This window comes from Pyrgilauda ruficollis, unplaced genomic scaffold (assembly GCF_017590135.1).
Source record: "Pyrgilauda ruficollis isolate IOZ18807 unplaced genomic scaffold, ASM1759013v1 scaffold33, whole genome shotgun sequence".
Classification (NCBI taxonomy): domain Eukaryota; kingdom Metazoa; phylum Chordata; class Aves; order Passeriformes; family Passeridae; genus Pyrgilauda; species Pyrgilauda ruficollis.
In genome coordinates this window covers 5,340,373-5,359,264 of record NW_024524711.1, presented here as the reverse complement: position 1 = coordinate 5,359,264, position 18,892 = coordinate 5,340,373, and the positions used below count along the sequence as shown (strand labels likewise).

General features: G+C 38.4%; 1 protein-coding gene across 1 annotated transcript in view; it reads left to right on the top strand.

The window, feature by feature from the left end:
* The window catches only part of MAGI2 (membrane associated guanylate kinase, WW and PDZ domain containing 2), a 705,159-nt gene that overhangs the window by 658,055 nt on the left and 28,212 nt on the right, over positions 1-18,892 (top strand). Inside the window, exons 17-19 of the mRNA XM_041474679.1 lie at positions 1,955-2,129; positions 4,808-5,048; positions 6,248-6,391. Of these exons, the coding sequence (XP_041330613.1) occupies positions 1,955-2,129; positions 4,808-5,048; positions 6,248-6,391 (560 nt within the window). The remainder of the gene's footprint in view (positions 1-1,954; positions 2,130-4,807; positions 5,049-6,247; positions 6,392-18,892) is intronic.

The following is an 18,892-nucleotide window of genomic DNA, read 5'->3' as shown; positions in this document are numbered from 1 at the left end:
AAGTTTAAAAATAAACCACATAAAAATTAAAACTAGATTCAAATGTAAAACTAGGCAAGCTCTGTATCATGTGTAGCTATTGCTGTTAGGGATGTTCAGCCATATGCGTGTCCATTTTATTTGTTTTGCACCATGCCACACTGGTCTCACTCCTTCTATTGCAAGCAGGAATAGAAAAATTATATTTGTCTTTGCTGTTGATAATGCAGGAACTTCTGCAGTGCTCTGTCCTCCTGTGGATGGAGTCTTTCTCATTTATGCATCATAATAGGTAAATAGTGAATAGGACTGTGCTAGTGTGTTGGAAGAAATATATTTGATATGAGCTCAGAACCAAATGTGTCTCCTCCCAAGTCCAGCAAGAAGCCTGAATGAAGATTGGCACCTTTTATTTATAGCAAAACATCAAAACCATATTTCCTAGGCCAATCTCTCTGACTTTTTTAATTTTGTGTTGTTTGGAAAGAATTATTCTGGTTTTCTGCACTGTTCCTATGTGGAACCTTAGTCATTTAATATAATGCAGTGAAATAAAATATCAGTTTAAATGGTTAGTCAAAATTTATTGAGATTGGATTTACTGTTTTACTGTTCACAGTCCACAAAAATTTAAGGACAGGAAACTCTTGATGAGCTCAAAGACAGCAGGAACTAATGTGTTCCTAACACTAAACATCAGTGTTTTAGTTTTTGTGACAGGTCCATCATCCCAAACACTGGAGAAAGCAGTAAAATGTTCATTCTCTCAAAATGAATATTTTTTTCTAAATGGAAAGCATTTCAAATATCTTGTAGCTGTGCTAAGGCACATGAAGGACAGGGTGGTGATTCAGGACAACCAGCACAGCTTTACCAAGGGTAAGTCCTGCCTGACCCACCTAGTGGCCTTCTACAATGGAGTAACTACTTCAGTGGAAAACAATGGACAAGGGAGGAGCTATAGATCTCACCTACCTGGACCTCTGCAAGGCCTTTGACATGGTACCCCACAGCATCCTTCTCTAAACTGGAGGGAGATGAATGTGATGAGGGGACTGTTCAATGGATGAGCAGCTTGAGGGAGGTGATTCTGGCCCTCTATTCCACTTTCATGAGACCTGACCTGGAGTTCTGAATCCAGCTGTGGGGTCCTCTGGACCTGTTGGAAGCAGTCCAAAGGAGGTCATGAAGATGATCAGAGGGCCAGAACACCTCTCCTGTGAGGAGAGGCTGAGGGAATTGGTGTTGGGCAGCCTGGAGAAGACAAGGCTCCAAGGAGACCTTATTCTGACCTTGCAGTACTCAAAGGGGGCTTATTAGAAATATGAGCATAGACTTTTTAACAGGGCCTGTTGTGGTAGGACAAGTGACCTTGCAGCTTTGAAGTAAAAAGGGGTAGATTCAGACAGATATAAAAAAGTTTTGTTTTGGTTTGTTTTTTTTTTTATGATGAGAGTAACAACACTGGAATAAGTTGCCCAGAGAGGTGGTAGGTGCCCCATCCTGGCATTCCTGTCAAAATTCAAGGCCAGGTTGGACAGGGCTCTGAGCAGCTTGGTCTTGTTGAAGATGTCCCGTTGCAGGGGGGTGGGACTAAACAATCTTTAACTGTCATTCCAACCCAAGCTTTTCTGTGACTCTATGATTTTGTCATTCCATCATTCTATGATCAGTAATTCTATGTTTTAAAAGAATATGTGAAACCTGGAAACCATTTCCCTTGTTCAATTGTGTTTTAAATAACGACAGTGTCAACCAGAATTATAGAGTCACCAAGATTTCAGATCCCAGACTATCAAAAGGAGACCATTAGGTTCAAATGTCTTAAAATCTAATTATAACCTGAGACAGTAAAAGCGACAAAGCATAAATTCGCAGACGTAGCGTGCGACCAAAAATTATTATTGTGTACCTTTGCCCTTTATTAAATGCTGCACTGTGGCAGGTCTTTAATCTCCATCTCCCCATTATGCAGAGCTGAACAGCCCAGCCTCGGCGCCCAGCTCGGAGAAGCAGAGCCCCATGGCCCAGCAGCACAGCCCCATGGCCCAGCAGAGTCCCCTGGCGCAGCAGAGCCCCGTCGCCCAGCACAGCCCCGTGGCCCAGCCTCCGCCTCCGCAGCCCCTGCAGCCACAGGGACACGAGAACAGGTCTTGCATTTTCTCATGGTCTTTTTTTTTTTTTTTTGCTCCTTGTGTGTTAGTCTGGAGTCAGGAAGATTTTTTTTTTTGTGGTGGGTTTAATCTCTGGGGTATCGTTTACCAACCAATTTCTCATGTGTAATTTATGCATATACGTTAGCAAATTTATCTATAATGGAAATCAAATGGTAGGGGGACAGAAATATTGTGGCCAGCTGTATTAAATGCTGTTTATATAAAAAGCACACACAGGCTGTGGGATGGTACAAGTTTCTGTGACCTCCAATCAACACTATTTAGTCTTTGTATTATTTTTTAGCATGTTAAACAAGGCTGATTACACTGACTGTCTTTATGCTAATCTTCTGTAACCAACACATATCATCAAGATCTTCTTCCCCAAATGATGCTAGCGACAGGATTGTAACTTTTCTCTTTTGAAAATACTTGAGTTCATTTGTGATTCGGACACTACACCCTCTAATTCTCCTTGCTTCACAGATGTAGTGATTTCACTTGCCTAGAATTATTTTCTTGCAATTAGTCATACTAGGAAAATTACTTTGCCTCATATTTCATTGAGTACTTTCTCCACAAGTGATCACCTCCTAGAAGATATATGTTTCTGACAAAATTCAATAAGAGGTTTTCACAAAAGTCATTTTGTGCTATTGGAAGTCACTATTAAATATCTGTTAAATTGGGAAATTTCAGATGGGAACAGCAAACGATATCAATTAAAGTTCCAGAAAGAAATTCTGTAATAATTTTACTGAAAAGTGTAAGCTCTAATTGCTCATGTCACCATTTACATATTCAGCAAAAATTATAGTGCCTCCATCTGTGAATAAAAACATCATCTTCTGATATGCAGCTGTGGCCATATATTGGGAACCTGCCTAAAGATGACTCTTATTTCAGAAAAAGGTCAACTCTTGCTAGTTCACACAGTATTATTTTTCACTAGATTTCATAAGCTAGATTACAGCTTGTTTGTCTAGCCACATACATTGTTTCTTTAACAAAATAAGAATTTAAGACTCTTAAGAATATTAACTAGGATTTTTTTACTTCCAGTATTAAGGCTCAGTATCACAGGAAGCCTCACAGTAAGTTTGTGCTCTATCTTCTTTTTACAGGATCATGATATTGAGTAAAGAAAGTAAGATGCTTGCATGTACGCATGCAGGTCTTACTAATAGTGGCACCAATCTATTTTAGTCTTCTCAGAAAAGTCAGAGGGAAATAGTTCTGATATTTTTAGTGTCTGGTTAGACATTCAGATTATTAAAACTATTGTGTAGGAAGATTAGCCATAATTTCACTGTAACTACATCAATAAATTAATGAAATTTTGAAACATATCAGACAATTTGAAACATTTAGATTCAGCTTACCTTTTTATATATAAACCAACATAATCAAAAACAATGCTGTCATTTCTTCAGAGTGCAATTTTTTGTAATCAATAAGTACTTTTCAAAATCTCTTTCAAAGTCTATATGTGTCTGTATGTGTCCGTGAACAGACATGGTCACTTGATTGACTGAAAACTTTCAGTCCATTATTAAAGCAGAATTTGATATGTCTATTTCCTGTACAGGAAAGAAACACTTCCTTTGGCACCTAGGGAAGAGTGTAAGAACATTCACTCTGTGAACATTTTTGTTAAAATATAACCTAAACCACTATTACCTTTTGTAATATACTATTACCTTTTGTTAAAATATAACCTAAACCAGAATTACCTTGCTAAAAGTGTTCAGGACTTTCTTTGTGCCTCTTTAGCACACCACATGGCTGAGGTAGGGAAGTTTGCCATAAGGAATGTTCTTTACTTCACCCTGAAGTGCCATTATGTGCTGATTTCCATGTGCTAAGGGAAATTCCCATCTGAATAAAGTAAATAACTAGGCACCGTATCCCAGAAAATCACATTTTCTTTCAAATTGTAGGACCCATCTCCCTGTAACCATTTACCAGCTAAAGCAATATTTTACTTGTTATTAATTCCTCATAACCAGTTTTATTTTCTTTTCACCTTGTGTTATTTCTGTGCATACCTACTGACATGAATTTACTGACGTAGCTTTTAGCCAGGTAGCATCATAGGGAGTGTATAATAAAAATAATGCATGCTGTATTAACAGATGCTATATCAAAGAATGCCTTTCATTAGAAAAGTAACAGCTAAAACAAAGAATTTATCCTTTTTTAACCTTAAGAAGCTCACAATAATATTTTATGTCAATGAAAGGGGATATACACTGGACTGGTATTCCACTTATTCTATAGAAATATTAATTTTGAAAAAAACATTTTATAAACTCAGTGAATTATTTTGTAGTGAGTATAATGGGTGTTTTCACATGCAGTTTCATCTTCAAAATAGGCAAAGTGGGAATCAAGATGCTTTTTCTGTTCCTGTCCCTTTGAGTCTAATCCTGATCTCACTGATACAAGCTGGAAAGTCGCACGGTATGACCTGAGGGAAAATTGCTTCTGCCCATGTTTCAAAAGCGCTCAGTGTTTTCAGATGCCTCGACTATTTCCCCTTGAGAGTTCTGCTTCTCTGTGAAAATCTGTTCTGTACAATTTTGCAGCCAGGCAGCTGGCTTTCACTCCATGCGCTGCATATTCCTAATGGCCTGCCGCTCTCTGAAACCGAGCCATTGTGCCTTCCTCAGCTACAGGTCAGAAGTAAAAGCCAGGCAGGACGTGAAGCCTGACATCCGGCAGCCCCCGTTCTCGGACTACAGGCAATCCTCCACGGACTACCGGCAGCCCCCGCTGGACTACCGGCACCCGCCGGTGATGGACTACCAGCAGCCACCGCCGCTGGACTACAGGCAGCCCCCGCTGATGGACTACAGGCAGCACTCCCCCGACACCAGGCAGTACCCCCTGTCCGAGTACAGGCAGCCCCAGGTACAGGCAGACAGGCTCAGAGCACCCAGCAGGCAGCAGGGTCTGTAGGGACAGCTCTGGGATGTTGGTGAGGAAGATGCCACCATGGAAGGAAAAGACGCATTGAAGGGTTTTACTCTGAGTTACTACTTCTCTGTAGAGGAAATTACTTCCAAACCATTAGTATTAATGTGTGTGATCTGGAAATTAACATTACACTTATAATTGCGTGACTGTAACATTAAATAAATGTCATTTTTAAGGTACTGGAGAGTTGGAATAAAAATTCTAACATAAAAAGCTTTTTCATCAGCAGAGGAATTTTTTCGTTCTTGGCACCTATTCATTCATCAGACAGTGGGTGTACTTAGGTCAGACTGCATTTCTACAGCATTGTTGAAAATTAAGATTTTATCTAATCGGAATAAATAAATAAAGGAATGAAAATCCTGACTGATAAAATTAAATTTCTGTTGGTAATAGTCTGGATGAGCAGAAACTAGCCCATGCAACTAGTTTCTTTGACATCAAGCATGATCTGACAAATTCAAAGAGATCATGAGTTAGATGAATAGTTATGGTACCTTGAACAAGACTCCTCTGATGACAGATATTTACTGACAGTTTTGAAGGCTGAGGATTTAGCTGAAAGTTCAGACTTTAAAAAAGACCTTCCTTTCTCCTCACATAAAGTCAGGAAAAACAGAGGTCAAAACGTATTAAACAGGAGACTGCAAACTTCTGGACACTATGTGCTAGAACCATGTATAGGTGGTTTGTTTGTCCATATTTTCAAAACCAGACAAGTAAACCATATCAAGAAAAATACTGAAATTCTTAAATGGCATCCAGAGAACCCTATGAAAATATTGTGCATTTCAGTATCCAAATACAAATCTCTATCCCCATGTGCATACCTTATAAGATACTTCTTAGCATCTACAGAGATGCTTGGGTTGGCTCTTTCCCAGCATCTCCAGTTTAATTCTCTAATCAGTAGACACATCCCAAGCTTGCTCTTTCTTTTCTCCTGTTCCCACTCGTGGCTGACAATGCGTCAGAAGCTACATTGCAATTTCCCTCCCAGACCCCTCTATGGACCTTTGCTTATATCAAGTGGATCAATACATTTTTGAAGAGATCAATTTTAAAGTTTTCTTGAATGCATAACACAATGCCCATATGGTCAACTGTCTTCCATTTTGTATTTGTCTGTACAGGACTTTGATTATTTCACCGTTGATTTGGAGAAAGGTGCCAAAGGATTTGGGTTTAGTATTCGAGGAGGAAGGGAGTACAAAATGGATTTGTATGTGTTGAGGTTAGCAGAAGATGGACCAGCAGTAAGAAATGGAAGGATGAGGGTGAGTAAAATGATTTGTGACATTTTTTTTCAACATTTACAGATATGTTTGGTGATGGGGTCAAAGAGAAAGTGCTTTTTTTACTTCTGATCAGGTTTTGAAAAATAATGCCAAATACCTCTTTTAAAGTAAGCTCATTCTGCAGGAGTTCAAGAAATTAGTTGATACATATAGTAGATTCCTGAAGTTTCTTCACAAATAAATGTATTACTTCTGACTGATAATACCTTTTATCATGTTATAAATTTTTGTTGCTACCATTTTCACTCTTATCTAAGCAACTTAAAAATATCAAAGTTTGGTGTTTCTTAGATAATAATAACATAATTAACATTTGGATCTAACCACAAAAGCTAAGTGATCACTATATGGTCACTTGTAAGTTATAATGACAAGTATTAGATAACTATGAAACCTGAGACCTCATCTGTGTTGTTTTACTAATTTAAGCAAGTTGCCTTTGTATTGTTTGCTAAATTTGTTTATTGATCTTTTGTTTGTAGGTATTGTGATTTAAAAAAAAAAAACAAGCACACAGTCTATATAGGGAAAAAAAACCTAATTTAAAATAGAGATATTTAATCTGTCCAGTTGTGTAAAAACAAGGTATAATTTCATCCATGCCTGCTGATACTTTGTAGAATTTTCAGTACACAAAAGGGAAAAGGAAAGAACATAGGCAAGACTACCAAGAGTCAACATAAAAAGTTGTTTATGTATCTAATTAGTGCAGTCATGTTCAACCAATATTTAATTTCAAAGATGGGCAATGAAAATTGTGTTCTGTATAGTGGTAAGAACAGATTTTACAAATGTCATGGTTGTTACACTTATTCTGTTCCACAGTCTAAACAGCCTGATCAAATTTGATGTCTTACTGAAAGAGCTCTGTCTTTCTCTGTATAGCTCAGGAGTTTTCCTGTGCTTCAGATGACTCTTACCATGTCCACTTGGTAGAATTGCAAAACTCAGCAAGTCCTCGGTTGTCTGATGGAGTGCAAGCCCCTGGCACTGGGAGCAGCAGCAAAAGCAGTCCCTGTGTCAGGAAAGCCAGTGGGGCAGTCAGGCAGGAAACTGGTAATGGAGATATACTCCCGCTGCATTTTTCGTGTGAAATACAGGAGATTTCGTGCTGCAGATGGAACTTTAGCTTCAGAATATCTTCTCTGTTGTTCATTCTTTCCTTTATTTTAGTATTACCATTGTCAGTTGCTCTTAATGAGAAGTCATATGCAAGGTGTACATTCGTAGCTATAATGTGATTAAAGACAGAGAAAAAGCTGTGCTTTTAATAAGCTCTGGAATCACATGTTTGGAAACATATGGCTAAGAATACAGAAAAAAAATAACATCTTTGAAGAGGGCTCATTTTAAATAATAACCTGCATTAGGTAGAAAATGAGCATTAAAATCTGTGCATCATTTAAACAAATTAGTACTAAGGGATGAAGTTAAGATGATTGACTTTGTGAATAGCCAAAATATAGAAAGTATTTAACATTAATATGGGTGAGTTTTTTTTTTCAATTGCATTAGGAAAATTTCTGTAGGCTTTAAAGAATACTCTTAATATAGTTTCTAAAATATCTTGGTTTAAATATTTTTCATTTTAGTGGCCACAACATATAGCCTAACATAAGTGTTATTCTGATCAGATAGCTTTAATTGGGGTTTTTCTCCCTTTTAAAAACATCATTCTTTGGAACCAGTTCTACCATGCATCTTTGTCACTGAGTCTTCTCTTTTATTCTCCTGCCTCACAGGCATTTTAACCTGACAAATGGGTTTGGAATGCGAAAGATTCTTATATTCAGTGACCTGTGACTGATGGACAGCAGAAGCTCAAGAAACAGTTCCAAAACAAAAATAGAAAAAATAGAAGCAAACAAAAAAAATGGTTGAAAAAAATATATTACATAGGAAGATGGGCAAAGGAAGCAGGGTTCTGTACCCACATCTCCTTTCCTAGGTTTATATCAGCTGTTAACAATGCAGGTTCATCCACACTTCTTGGCTGGTGGTTGCATCTCTGTAGCTCTGGGTTTCACAGGTGCATCTCTACAGCAAAACATGCAAAGATCAGGGCAGTGCTTCTTGCTTTAGATACCACTGTCCTCAAAGACACGATTCTCTGATCCTAGGCTTTCAGCACTGAGGATAGCAAACCATGCTTTTGTGAAAGATCTTACCAGAACACTTCCCAGCTAAGAGTCATTCTGATTACCTAGTTGTCTCCATTATTGTTTTGCTTGCTGTTTCCTCCTCCTTGAGCAGCCTTCTTTAATTTAACTAAAACTTTACAAAGAAACGTTGAAGCAGATAGCACAAGGTGCAGGTCATGCATATAAAAAGAATTAACACACACAACTCCAGCCCTATTCCCACTCATGAGACCAAGAAAATAAAAAAAAAAAAACACAGATAAGTTGTTATAAAAAATAGATCATATAATGAAACATGTTACCTGTAGGGCACTTAGACGTAATAAGCAAACACATTCCACAAATAACATTTTGTTTTCAATCTACATATAGCCAGCAAAAACCCTGATAGAGACTCAGTCATATTGATACAAAGCTCCCTATTTTACAGAAATAAATAAAATAATTACCCTAAAGTAAAGGAGCTGAAGCTATACTAGTGGTTTTATAAAATTGTATAACTGAAGAAATGAAATCTCAAACAGAAAACAGCTCTGGGTGGGGAAGTCAGAGTCTGTATGTTTATTCTGTTAGTGGGCACTGCAAAACCACAGCGTTGGAATGAATCTCAATAGCTGTATTCCACTTGGACATGTGTTTAAAAAAATCTGAGAGTCCACCACCACACATTCAAAAGATTCTAAGGTCTAAATACATGTAAAAGTGTTAGGCATTACAGATGCAGAGGATATTAGAGTAAAACCTATGATTATAGGAAAACAGATGTAAATAAAGAACTGGAACAGAGCTATCTCTTGTAAAAGAAAAAAAGTAGATCCATTGCTGAGGAAGATAAGTATGGCAGGAGTACAATATGCCAATAATAGCGAAGAGAAATTGAACAAGAAAGCAATGATAAAACAAGATGAAAAAAGTGACATCAAAATCAGGACATCTTTATGAAAATTTCAGTTTGATCTTCCAGCTTTTATGAACTTCGGTGAGATAGTGAGCAGAGAACAGACTCACAGAACAAGCCCAAGAAGTGATGATCTTCCACTGGTCCTGCCAAAACTGTCTGGATTTGTAAATATTAATGTAAGAAGGAAAAAGATGTTATGAAGTTCCATTATCACATCACCACTTCCAGTCATAATTGGATTATTATTCTGGTCTCCCTTCCTACTGGGGATGGCATGCTAGGCACATTGTGTTTTTATGGGAAACAAATTCAGCAAGGAATACCCCATTTTAGGATTACAAGATCTAAAATAGTGTTTAATTGCACTTCATAACAGATGAAGCTTTCTACTTTGATTTTCTGCAGAATTGTTCTGGGAACTGGAAAGGTGGAAGAGCACTGAGTTGATGTCCTACAGACTTCATCAGTTTTCCTATCCTATTGCTCTTTGACTCAGGAGTCCCTTTCTGCCAGACTAGATAGACACAGCATTAAGTCTTGAGGTTCAACAAATTATTCCCTTAAAAGCAGGTTTAAACTTCCACAGTCTACTTACACTTAGTCATGGCACCTTCACATGCACTGAGACTTTTGTTTGAGCCCATAGACTCTGCAGAAAGCCCAAGCATATATCTTAGTTTAACCTGTATTCATTTATCACGAGACATGAGAAGGAAATGCCCATCAAAGGACCCTGAGCTCTACAGGAAGCTGATTCTTTCTGCCCACGTGGTTGTTAAACTATTCTCAACCAGTGTTGGAAAACCACAGCCATAAGTGCAGCTTCATATAAAATCATGTGTCAGATCATACACCACAGTTAACTGTGGCAAGACTTTACTGCACTTTATGGATAATATATATGGCAGCTCCTCACAGGAGACTGCTGTAAGGGAGAATCTCATCACTACACTGGAATTAAATACTGATGGTGTATTTTATATAGATATATAAAATGTATGTGATATATGTAAATACTGACTTAATTCTGGCAGCTGAGCAGAGAGCAAGCTACAATGGCGAATTCTGAAAAACCTATCTATGTCTGTGCTCCATAAGACAAGGATGTATTAAAATAACCATGAAAAAGGTTTGGAGAACTATTAGTGTCTTTGTTATCTTTCCCCAGACTGGCAGAGGTCTCAGCACATCAGGATTCCATTTCTCAAGCAATCCTAACATCAGGGAAAACGACTGAAAGTACTTGGTGATGGCAATATTAAGAATAAAGCTGCAAGGCCCAGTCTCAGAGTAGGGCAACATGGCACACACACTGCCAGTGACAGTCATATTGAGTTGAATCTGTCACCAGAGACAAGGGACATAACACAGGCAATGTGGAGCACAGACCCCACAGCCTCTGAAGATTAAGACACTACTGGAAACAATTTTACAGGTCTATTTAGATAAGGCTCATGCTAACTTATATTTTATTCTTGCCTCATGCTGAGGACAATGTTTGGCAGAGCTCTGCTTGCAGATCTCTATCCCTTCCTGTCTTAGAGGGAAGTGGTAAGTTCCTGAGAGCACTCAGGGGGATTGTTAAGCATGGTGGTAGGGTTTGCTAGACACGAGACAGGATCAGCAGATCTCCAATTGCCTTGAATGGCATCTCCAGCAGCCAGCATGTTTATTGAAACCAGTGTCAAACAAAGAGCCTATGGCTGAGGGCTGCAAAGGTACAGAATAACATTAAATTCTGGAAGAATGAGGGTGAAATGTGCTTGTTTTGTAAACAGTGTACATCTGTGTCATTTTGTCACTTTATGAACTGCATCCTTTTTTTACATCTTCCACAAAAGCCATACATCTCATCTCTGACATCTCTAGTTTCATTGTCTTGTCAACTCATTTTTCTCAGTCCTCATGCACCATTTAGCCCTATCTCCAGCTTCCTCATATCTCCTTATGCTACATTATTTTTCTTTTTTTATTGTATATTTTTCTTATATTTTGGCAGGACAAACATCTGAAATCCAGGCACAGCAGAATTCTGTATCTTTCGTGCTCTGCAGTTCTGCTTTGACTCTTCAGTCTTTTGTCCTGTTTGTTGCATTTCTGTGGTTTGCATCCCTCTTTTTTGTTTCAGTTGTACACAGCTGGAGATAAAACCAGGCACAATGGACAGTAGGCTCCTATAGTGTCAATTGTGAGCTTCTGTGTTGTTGCATAAGAGTCTGTGTGGCCTTGCTTGGTTGTTCCAGCTTGCTGAGTGAGCAGTGCAGTGATGCTCACACCAGTAACTAATCTGTGCTCTGGTCAGGTTCATGGCATTCTGCAAAGCAGCACAGTTTCTGTATTTAATAATTTCCCATAACAAAAAAGTTCACACCAACCTCATTTGTGGTTATTCAGAAACCTTCATCTACCCACTTGAAGAATTATTCCCAGCAGAAGGGGAGAGCTGGGTATCCAAGAGCCAAGGGTCAAAAAAGACAGCTGGAAAGAGAGAGTCTGTCTCTTATTTGGAAGGAAATAGAACTAAAGTTTCAAATCATGGAGGACATAAATATTAAATTCAAAACTGCTCTCAAAACCCATGTATGGGTATTCAGCAACATTCAAAACTGACATTTTCCTCCTTGTTTGCAAAAGAGTTACAGAGCTCCTATCAAACTCATAATCTGATATTAAAGCACTCTCTTGAGCCATAAGAGAAATAACTTTAAGTCCCCTTTGAAAAGTCTGGAGTCCAGGCTTCTGAACAGTAGTGTAGCATATAATAGTTGGCTATAGCTAACTATTTCTCACAGAATAAATTTGTTACCATTAAGACTCTTCAGGCTTCTCAACAGAGCAGGTGGTATGTAGGCATCTAGGCTCTCTAAATGCTGTACAACTGTGGAGTTTAACAAGGTAACATAAACCTGTCTCCCTGCAATATGACATTTCCAAACATCTCAAGTCTGGGCGCCCTGAAATCGCTTAAATTGTTCTGGGTTCAGTGAATAGATAATCAGAGATGAGTTAATTAGGACCCTACAGTGCTTGGAAAGTCTTTAATACCATGCAAATCACAAGTCTCTCTCTTGTTTCATCATGATGTTTTTTCCATTTCACATTTCTTCATTGCTGGATGTTGCATACATTTAGCTTGGTATTCATCTAGTCACTTAATCACTGTATCCCTTTCTTGCAGCCCTTGATTTTTAGGTTCTTAGTAGATCAGTCATCTGTTTCCACCAAATAAGGAATCATTCCTTTTCTGAGGCTTGGATGCAATATAACTTCCATAGACACCTTTTATAAATCCATATTAACGTGTCCAAAATATCCTCTTTCTTTTTTAAAATTATTTTTCAGTAGTTATTGTTGTCTTGCATCGCAGAGATTACAAAATCCAACAGAAATGCTGGACTACCACATACCATTTTGTTAGATACCTACTGCAAAACCAAATTTTGTACCAGAAACCCCATGCAGTTCCTGTAGTTTCATACACAGGAACCTTCTAACATTTGTGATTCTGGTCCCCATATGTTATTGTTGTATTTCTTCAGTCCATCCAGAACGAAGTCTTTGCAGGATTATCTCAGCTGTTTTTAGTCCTTTTCCTAAAGGAATATGGAAAATAGGAAAATATGAAAAGCACTGGTCATCAACAGGACTGATTGTTTTCTGTCAGTGACCATCAAATCTAATCAAAGCTTAAAAGGAAGAATGAACAATTTCTTACTCTACAGTAAATGGAAGTCCTTGAAATCACTTTGCCATGCAGACACCACGATCTGCACTGATTCCTCATTTGTGTAGAGCCTCTCTGAGATTTGTTGTTAATGAAGAACAGAGCATCTATTTGGGATGCTCCATCAGTGATTGGCCCCACATTAAAGGATGATTTCCTACAGTCTGCAGTGGAAAACACCTAAGGTTGCAATCAATAAGTACAGTTAGCAAGAAGTAGCTCAACTCAGCTTGAAAATGATTAGAGCAAAAAGCATTAAAAACAGAAAGAAACAACTGTCACACAGTAAAGAGAGTAGGTGACAGAACAGACATTTCTTTATCCAGTCAAGAAAGCTGCAGCAAAGAAACAGGAAGAATGAAGGAATAGCTTGATCAGTCATGAATTTTTATAAACATTTAAGGCAATCCCAGCATCCAAAAATGAATGAAGTATTTACCAGTTTAATCTTTAATTTCTGATATAGCATACTTTGGAATCCTATTTTATGTTGAAAAGAAAGAACAAGACTGACTGCTGAGTGACTCATGAAAATCCTCAGATTCTCCAGGTCCTAAAAAGCAGTGAAGTCTTATGTTCAGAATATTGGAGGAAAGTGAATATAGCTGCTGGGAAGCCTCTTTGCAAGTTTACTCTAATCACAGCAAGCACAAAGGTGGGAAGAGAAGTGATGGGTCCTAAGAGCCAGAAAGGTCTTCTCACATGGTGTGCTGCACAGTAGGGACTCAGCTGCTAAACCCTTGACATGAGTGAGGGCTTGAAAAGGCTGTCAGAAACCCCACTGAAAAGACACTAATATTTGGAATAATCCTGCACATCAGGAGCAGAAAAACACTCCAGGAACATACAGAGCTCCACCAGCAGCAGCTTGACTAAGGCTTGACAAATGCCCACAGAGTGATTCATGCCAATTAAGCAGCCCATCTTTTCTACATAAGTAGCACTTACTCTTAAAACCTGCAGTATACCTGGCTTACTTTATGCAGTAATATAAATCTTACCTTCATAATAAGCATTCAGTGAATGTCAACACTGTCATTTCAATGGAACAAAAAGACAAAGATATTCTTAGTCCCATCCATTTATTCTGTGATTTGTGATCCATCGGAACAGTACAGGAAGATGTTAGCTATGCTTTCCCACCGAACTGCATGTCCCTTTGGGGTAATCTAACTCACACTCCAATTCCCTACTACATACATCACTGTCCAACCTCACTTGTGGAGAGGCTAGGTGTGATTGATCTGAACTCAGAGAATTCAACTGGGATACTCAAGCATATGAGCTGGATGCCAGCCTGTGGCAAGAGGAGCTCAATGCTGGTTAGTGTAATTGGCAGAACTCAAGGAAGAATATATTGACATGCAGACATAAAGCTGATCAAAATTCTACTGTCTGCACAACAAAGAAACGCAAACTGAGGCCCTCAGGGACCCTGAATATATTTTGACATTATAAAAGCTTAACAAATCAAGAGTGAATTAACTGTAGGTGAACTATTATTCAGCATTTCTCAAAAAATCTCTGTGTGTTTTTAAGAATTTGTTTGCAGAAAGGTAAGGATAAGTATTCCTCTCACATGCTTAATTAAAATCCTTCTTACAAAAATGTATCCAGTTTGGAACATTCAAAACATCCTTCTAACTCTAAGCCTAGTAACAAAATCTTTCAAGCCACATGTGAAAAAAACCAAGTTAATAATTGTGATAGAAGTAGTTAAGTATTACACTTTAAGACTAAAATACTTAGTTGGCAGGCAGGCATCTTATCTAAATCTGGGGTTTATGGAATATTTATGAAGGTTTTCAGGTCTAAAAAATTAATTAACCCTAACTTAAAAATTAAGAGTCAAGTGTTAGAAAACAAATGAGCACACCACATGACGCCGCTCTGTTAATTAAAACAATTTGTCCAGCAACAGGAGTGACATAGACATTGACTTCTCTTCTGTGTTTTCCCAAATCATGACAAGTGGAAACTGGGAGAGGTCATCTCTAAAGGTAAAAGGGTAGACATGAGGCCCATTGCTATGGCCCACCAGCCTAGCATCCTCATTCCAACAAGGACAAGTAAAGGATGCTTAGAAAAGGAATGTAGGACAAGTATGAAATGACTCTTCATTGCATATAACATCCAAGACCATGGTAGTCAGAAGTTTATATATATTTCTATGCTAGGACTCAGTGTTAGGACTATTTTTAACCATTCGTTTGAATGTGCTCATTCAATGCTTTTGACATTCCAGATATAATGTGTCAATGGTTCCAAGTCAAAGTGCCTTCATTGTTTGGAAAAAAAGCCTCCTTTTTTTGTTTGTGGTTACCATATAATAAACTTACTTCTCCATTCTGCATATCATTCTTTATTCTATTGATCTATATCATGTACTGAACCTTACCAATCTACTTCACCTTGCATCAAAAGGGAGCTGTCCTTTACCCCTGACCAGCCTCATTGGCCTCCTCCAATCCATTTCTCAATGTATCACATTCATTTGGGGGTGCAAGCGCCAGAACAATTTCCAGTTTTCAGGATATTGGTGCTCCTAAATGACACAGTGATGGCTTCTCCTTTATTCTGCAGTTTCCTCCTAACAGCTGGTATTCTGTTTGGGTTTTTGGCTGTGCTGACATTTTCAGCTTAGTGAATTAAGCACAAGGACAGCAGGATCTGTGTTTTCAGCAGTGGAGGCTGATGTAGAGTGATAGAGTATGTAGTTTTCCACATGTACAATACTTGGTGCTTAGCACTCAGCACCGGTGGACTTCACGTGCTGCTTTAGCACACAGGATTGTGCTATCTTTTTTTAGAGCTTTTAGGTTTAGATATAAGAATACTGCATGGTAATGTGCTGTCTGCAAATCCTATCACCTCTTCCCCACACCATTTGCAAGTATTCTGAGCAGAATAATCATTGTAGTAAAGTCTTTTGATTGTGAAAATTGACAACTTATTTAAAGCATTTTTTTCCTAGAGTCTAATCTCCTGCTTAAAAGAACCTATTCTTTTTCATCCCACAGCAGAGCCTCTATTGAAGACTTTACTATTAAAAGCTTTCTGAAAATGTCAGTATACTAACCAGATCACATTAATCTATATAGTCATTGAGAGCTCCAGTGACCTGCAATAGATCTGTGAGGAATGGCTTCCCTCTACAGTAGCCACACTGACCCTTTCCCACTCTATCATCATTATCCATGTGCCAGCTAAGCCTCACCATCCTTATTGCTTCCTTCCATCTGCTCAATTGAACATGAGACTCGCTTGGTTACTTTCCAAGACCGTTCTTAAAGACTGGTGTCACACTTGCTACTTCCCATTCCTTTGAAATCCAGCAATTTACTGATTTAAGCAGTAGATTATATCCTATAGCTACTAGTTGAACAGCTTCATATCCAAATTCCTTTAGAACTGAGGATAAAAGTCATGTGCTTCTGCTGGTGTCTTACTGTCCATTTCATCAGTCTGTTATAAAATCTTTGCCACGGATCCTGCTGTTGGAGTCAGTTCCTCACTCAACCCTGCAGTGAGCAGACCCTCTGCAGGAGTTTTGCTGCCCTCCTCTTCAGTGAAAACTGATGAAAAGAATTAATCTGTTTTCTGCAGTCTTTTCTACCTTGTGCCCAAACTCTTTTGAGATCTGACAGACTCCATGCCTATGGTATGCTTGAAAATATCTTCTTAGATCTTACATTTTAGCATTTTTCCTCCTTGAAAAGTTTTTGTGGTTTCATCTTTATCTTGTTGGAGTTTATGTTCTTTTCTCTTTTTCTGTGTGGATGCAACTTTGGATGAAGGAATCTCCATTCTCAGATTTCTCTGTAGGACCTATGAAATCAGCTTGTCAGACCTTGAATTTTCTTTGCTTTTACCTGATGATAACTACCTGAGACTATCAAGAAGATACCAGAAAATATTCTTCTTCCTTTTCATAGTCTCCCATAGCTCCCATCCCTGATTGTAATGGTGCAGTAGATGTTATTAACATTACATTATGCTACAATAAGTTATCCTACCTCTGTTTTAAAAAGTAATAGTGTATCAAATACAATAGGACAATTTTCTGTTTATCGTTGACAGCTTTATTTCACATATACGTGGATTATTTTGCAGCAGTGTTGTGAAAGCCATCAAGTGTACTGTAGTACCAGAAATCCACTTTGCTGTCTTTTCAGCCCTCATGACTGAAAACTCCATTTTTCCCTCTTGCACTCCCCATTCTTTGCAAACAATCAGGCATGCACATTGTCCTCTTTCCAAGATCTTTTTTCCAAATAGCACTGCTATTCTCTCTCTCAGGAAAAGGTGAAAAAGTTTTCTTTTTGAAAAAAAGCTAGAGCTCCTGCTGAGGAGTGGTGGGAAGGTCTTTTCTTGTTCTGCACCATGTCCTGTGGCCCCTCTTTCCCCCTTCTTTTGGGCAGGAGTCAAGACCATCTCTCTGTGGGAGCAAAGGGCTCAGCATTTCCAGGGGTAAGAAGCCCCAGCTGCTTAAATAGCAGGTTGGCCACAGGAAAAAAACACTTTTTCACTCCAAACTTTCATGGTTTGTTCAAAAGTAGCATGGGACATGTTATTGTAATTCCCCCAAAGAGAAATACCATGTCTCCTGCTGAGACATCCAAGCTCACATACCTAAAATGCACTGCAGGGAGTCCAAGATTACCAAAACCCCACAGCTTTGCTCAGGCTGTGTGTTGTACCTGGGATTTCCAGGCAGCACACATTCTCTGCTGCGAGGAGATTTGCACAGCACATATCCAGCCTGTGCCTAACTCCAGGCAATGATACTTGAGCTTGACAATACTTGGAAATTCACCAGAATAGATACTCTGGAACTGCCTGGTCTCCAAGTACAGACAATTTTTCAGCCTTTTGGACCAACTGACAATAACAACCACAACAAATGACATGTAAAAGCATTTCAGTTATAAAAATAATTAAATGTGATTTGTCTCTTTCCTGAGGTTTAATTATAAAATGCATTAATAAAATTACAGATAGCAATGCCCTCCACACGAATCATTTGAGGCTGCTTTTATCATTAGATTTAACATGGGCTGAAAATGTGCATACACAATTAATTTAATTTCATGCAGCTGGGAACCATACACCTGCTTAGAGACTGTTCCTTATGCACCAACGGGGGCAAACATACACAAGGCTCTCATCCGTGGTTTAAAAGCACACTCAACCAAGGAAAAGTCTCTTTACTACATTAAAGCTATATGTGTTTCCCTTCCCTGTTTCTGAAACCCTGTTTGTGTGTATGGTAGGCTTTTTTTAACAAGACCAGTAATAATTGCTTTAAAATATGGCCAGAGCCAAACAAAGGCTCTGCAGATAAACCCACATGTACTTGAGGCACTTTATTCTAATGATTTCAAGAATCTTTACAATTTTCTTTCTAATTAGCCTATCAATAGTGATGTTACTTAAACATTCCTTAGGAATATTATCTTCTCATTATTGCCAGAAAACATGTTGCCCAATTTTATAGCTCAGTTGTTCTTACACATGGATGGAGCATCTGAATTAACTTGAACTGAAACAGATTTTGTAAAGAAACACTTTCCATACACACAAACTACTTTCATAATTACATTTAAATCATTAATGTTCAAATTTCAAAGCGCTAAGGGGGTGAAGCATTTAGTGTTTACTTTGTGCTTGCGCATTGTAAAAATATAATAGAGGAGCGCTCTGCTTACCAAGTG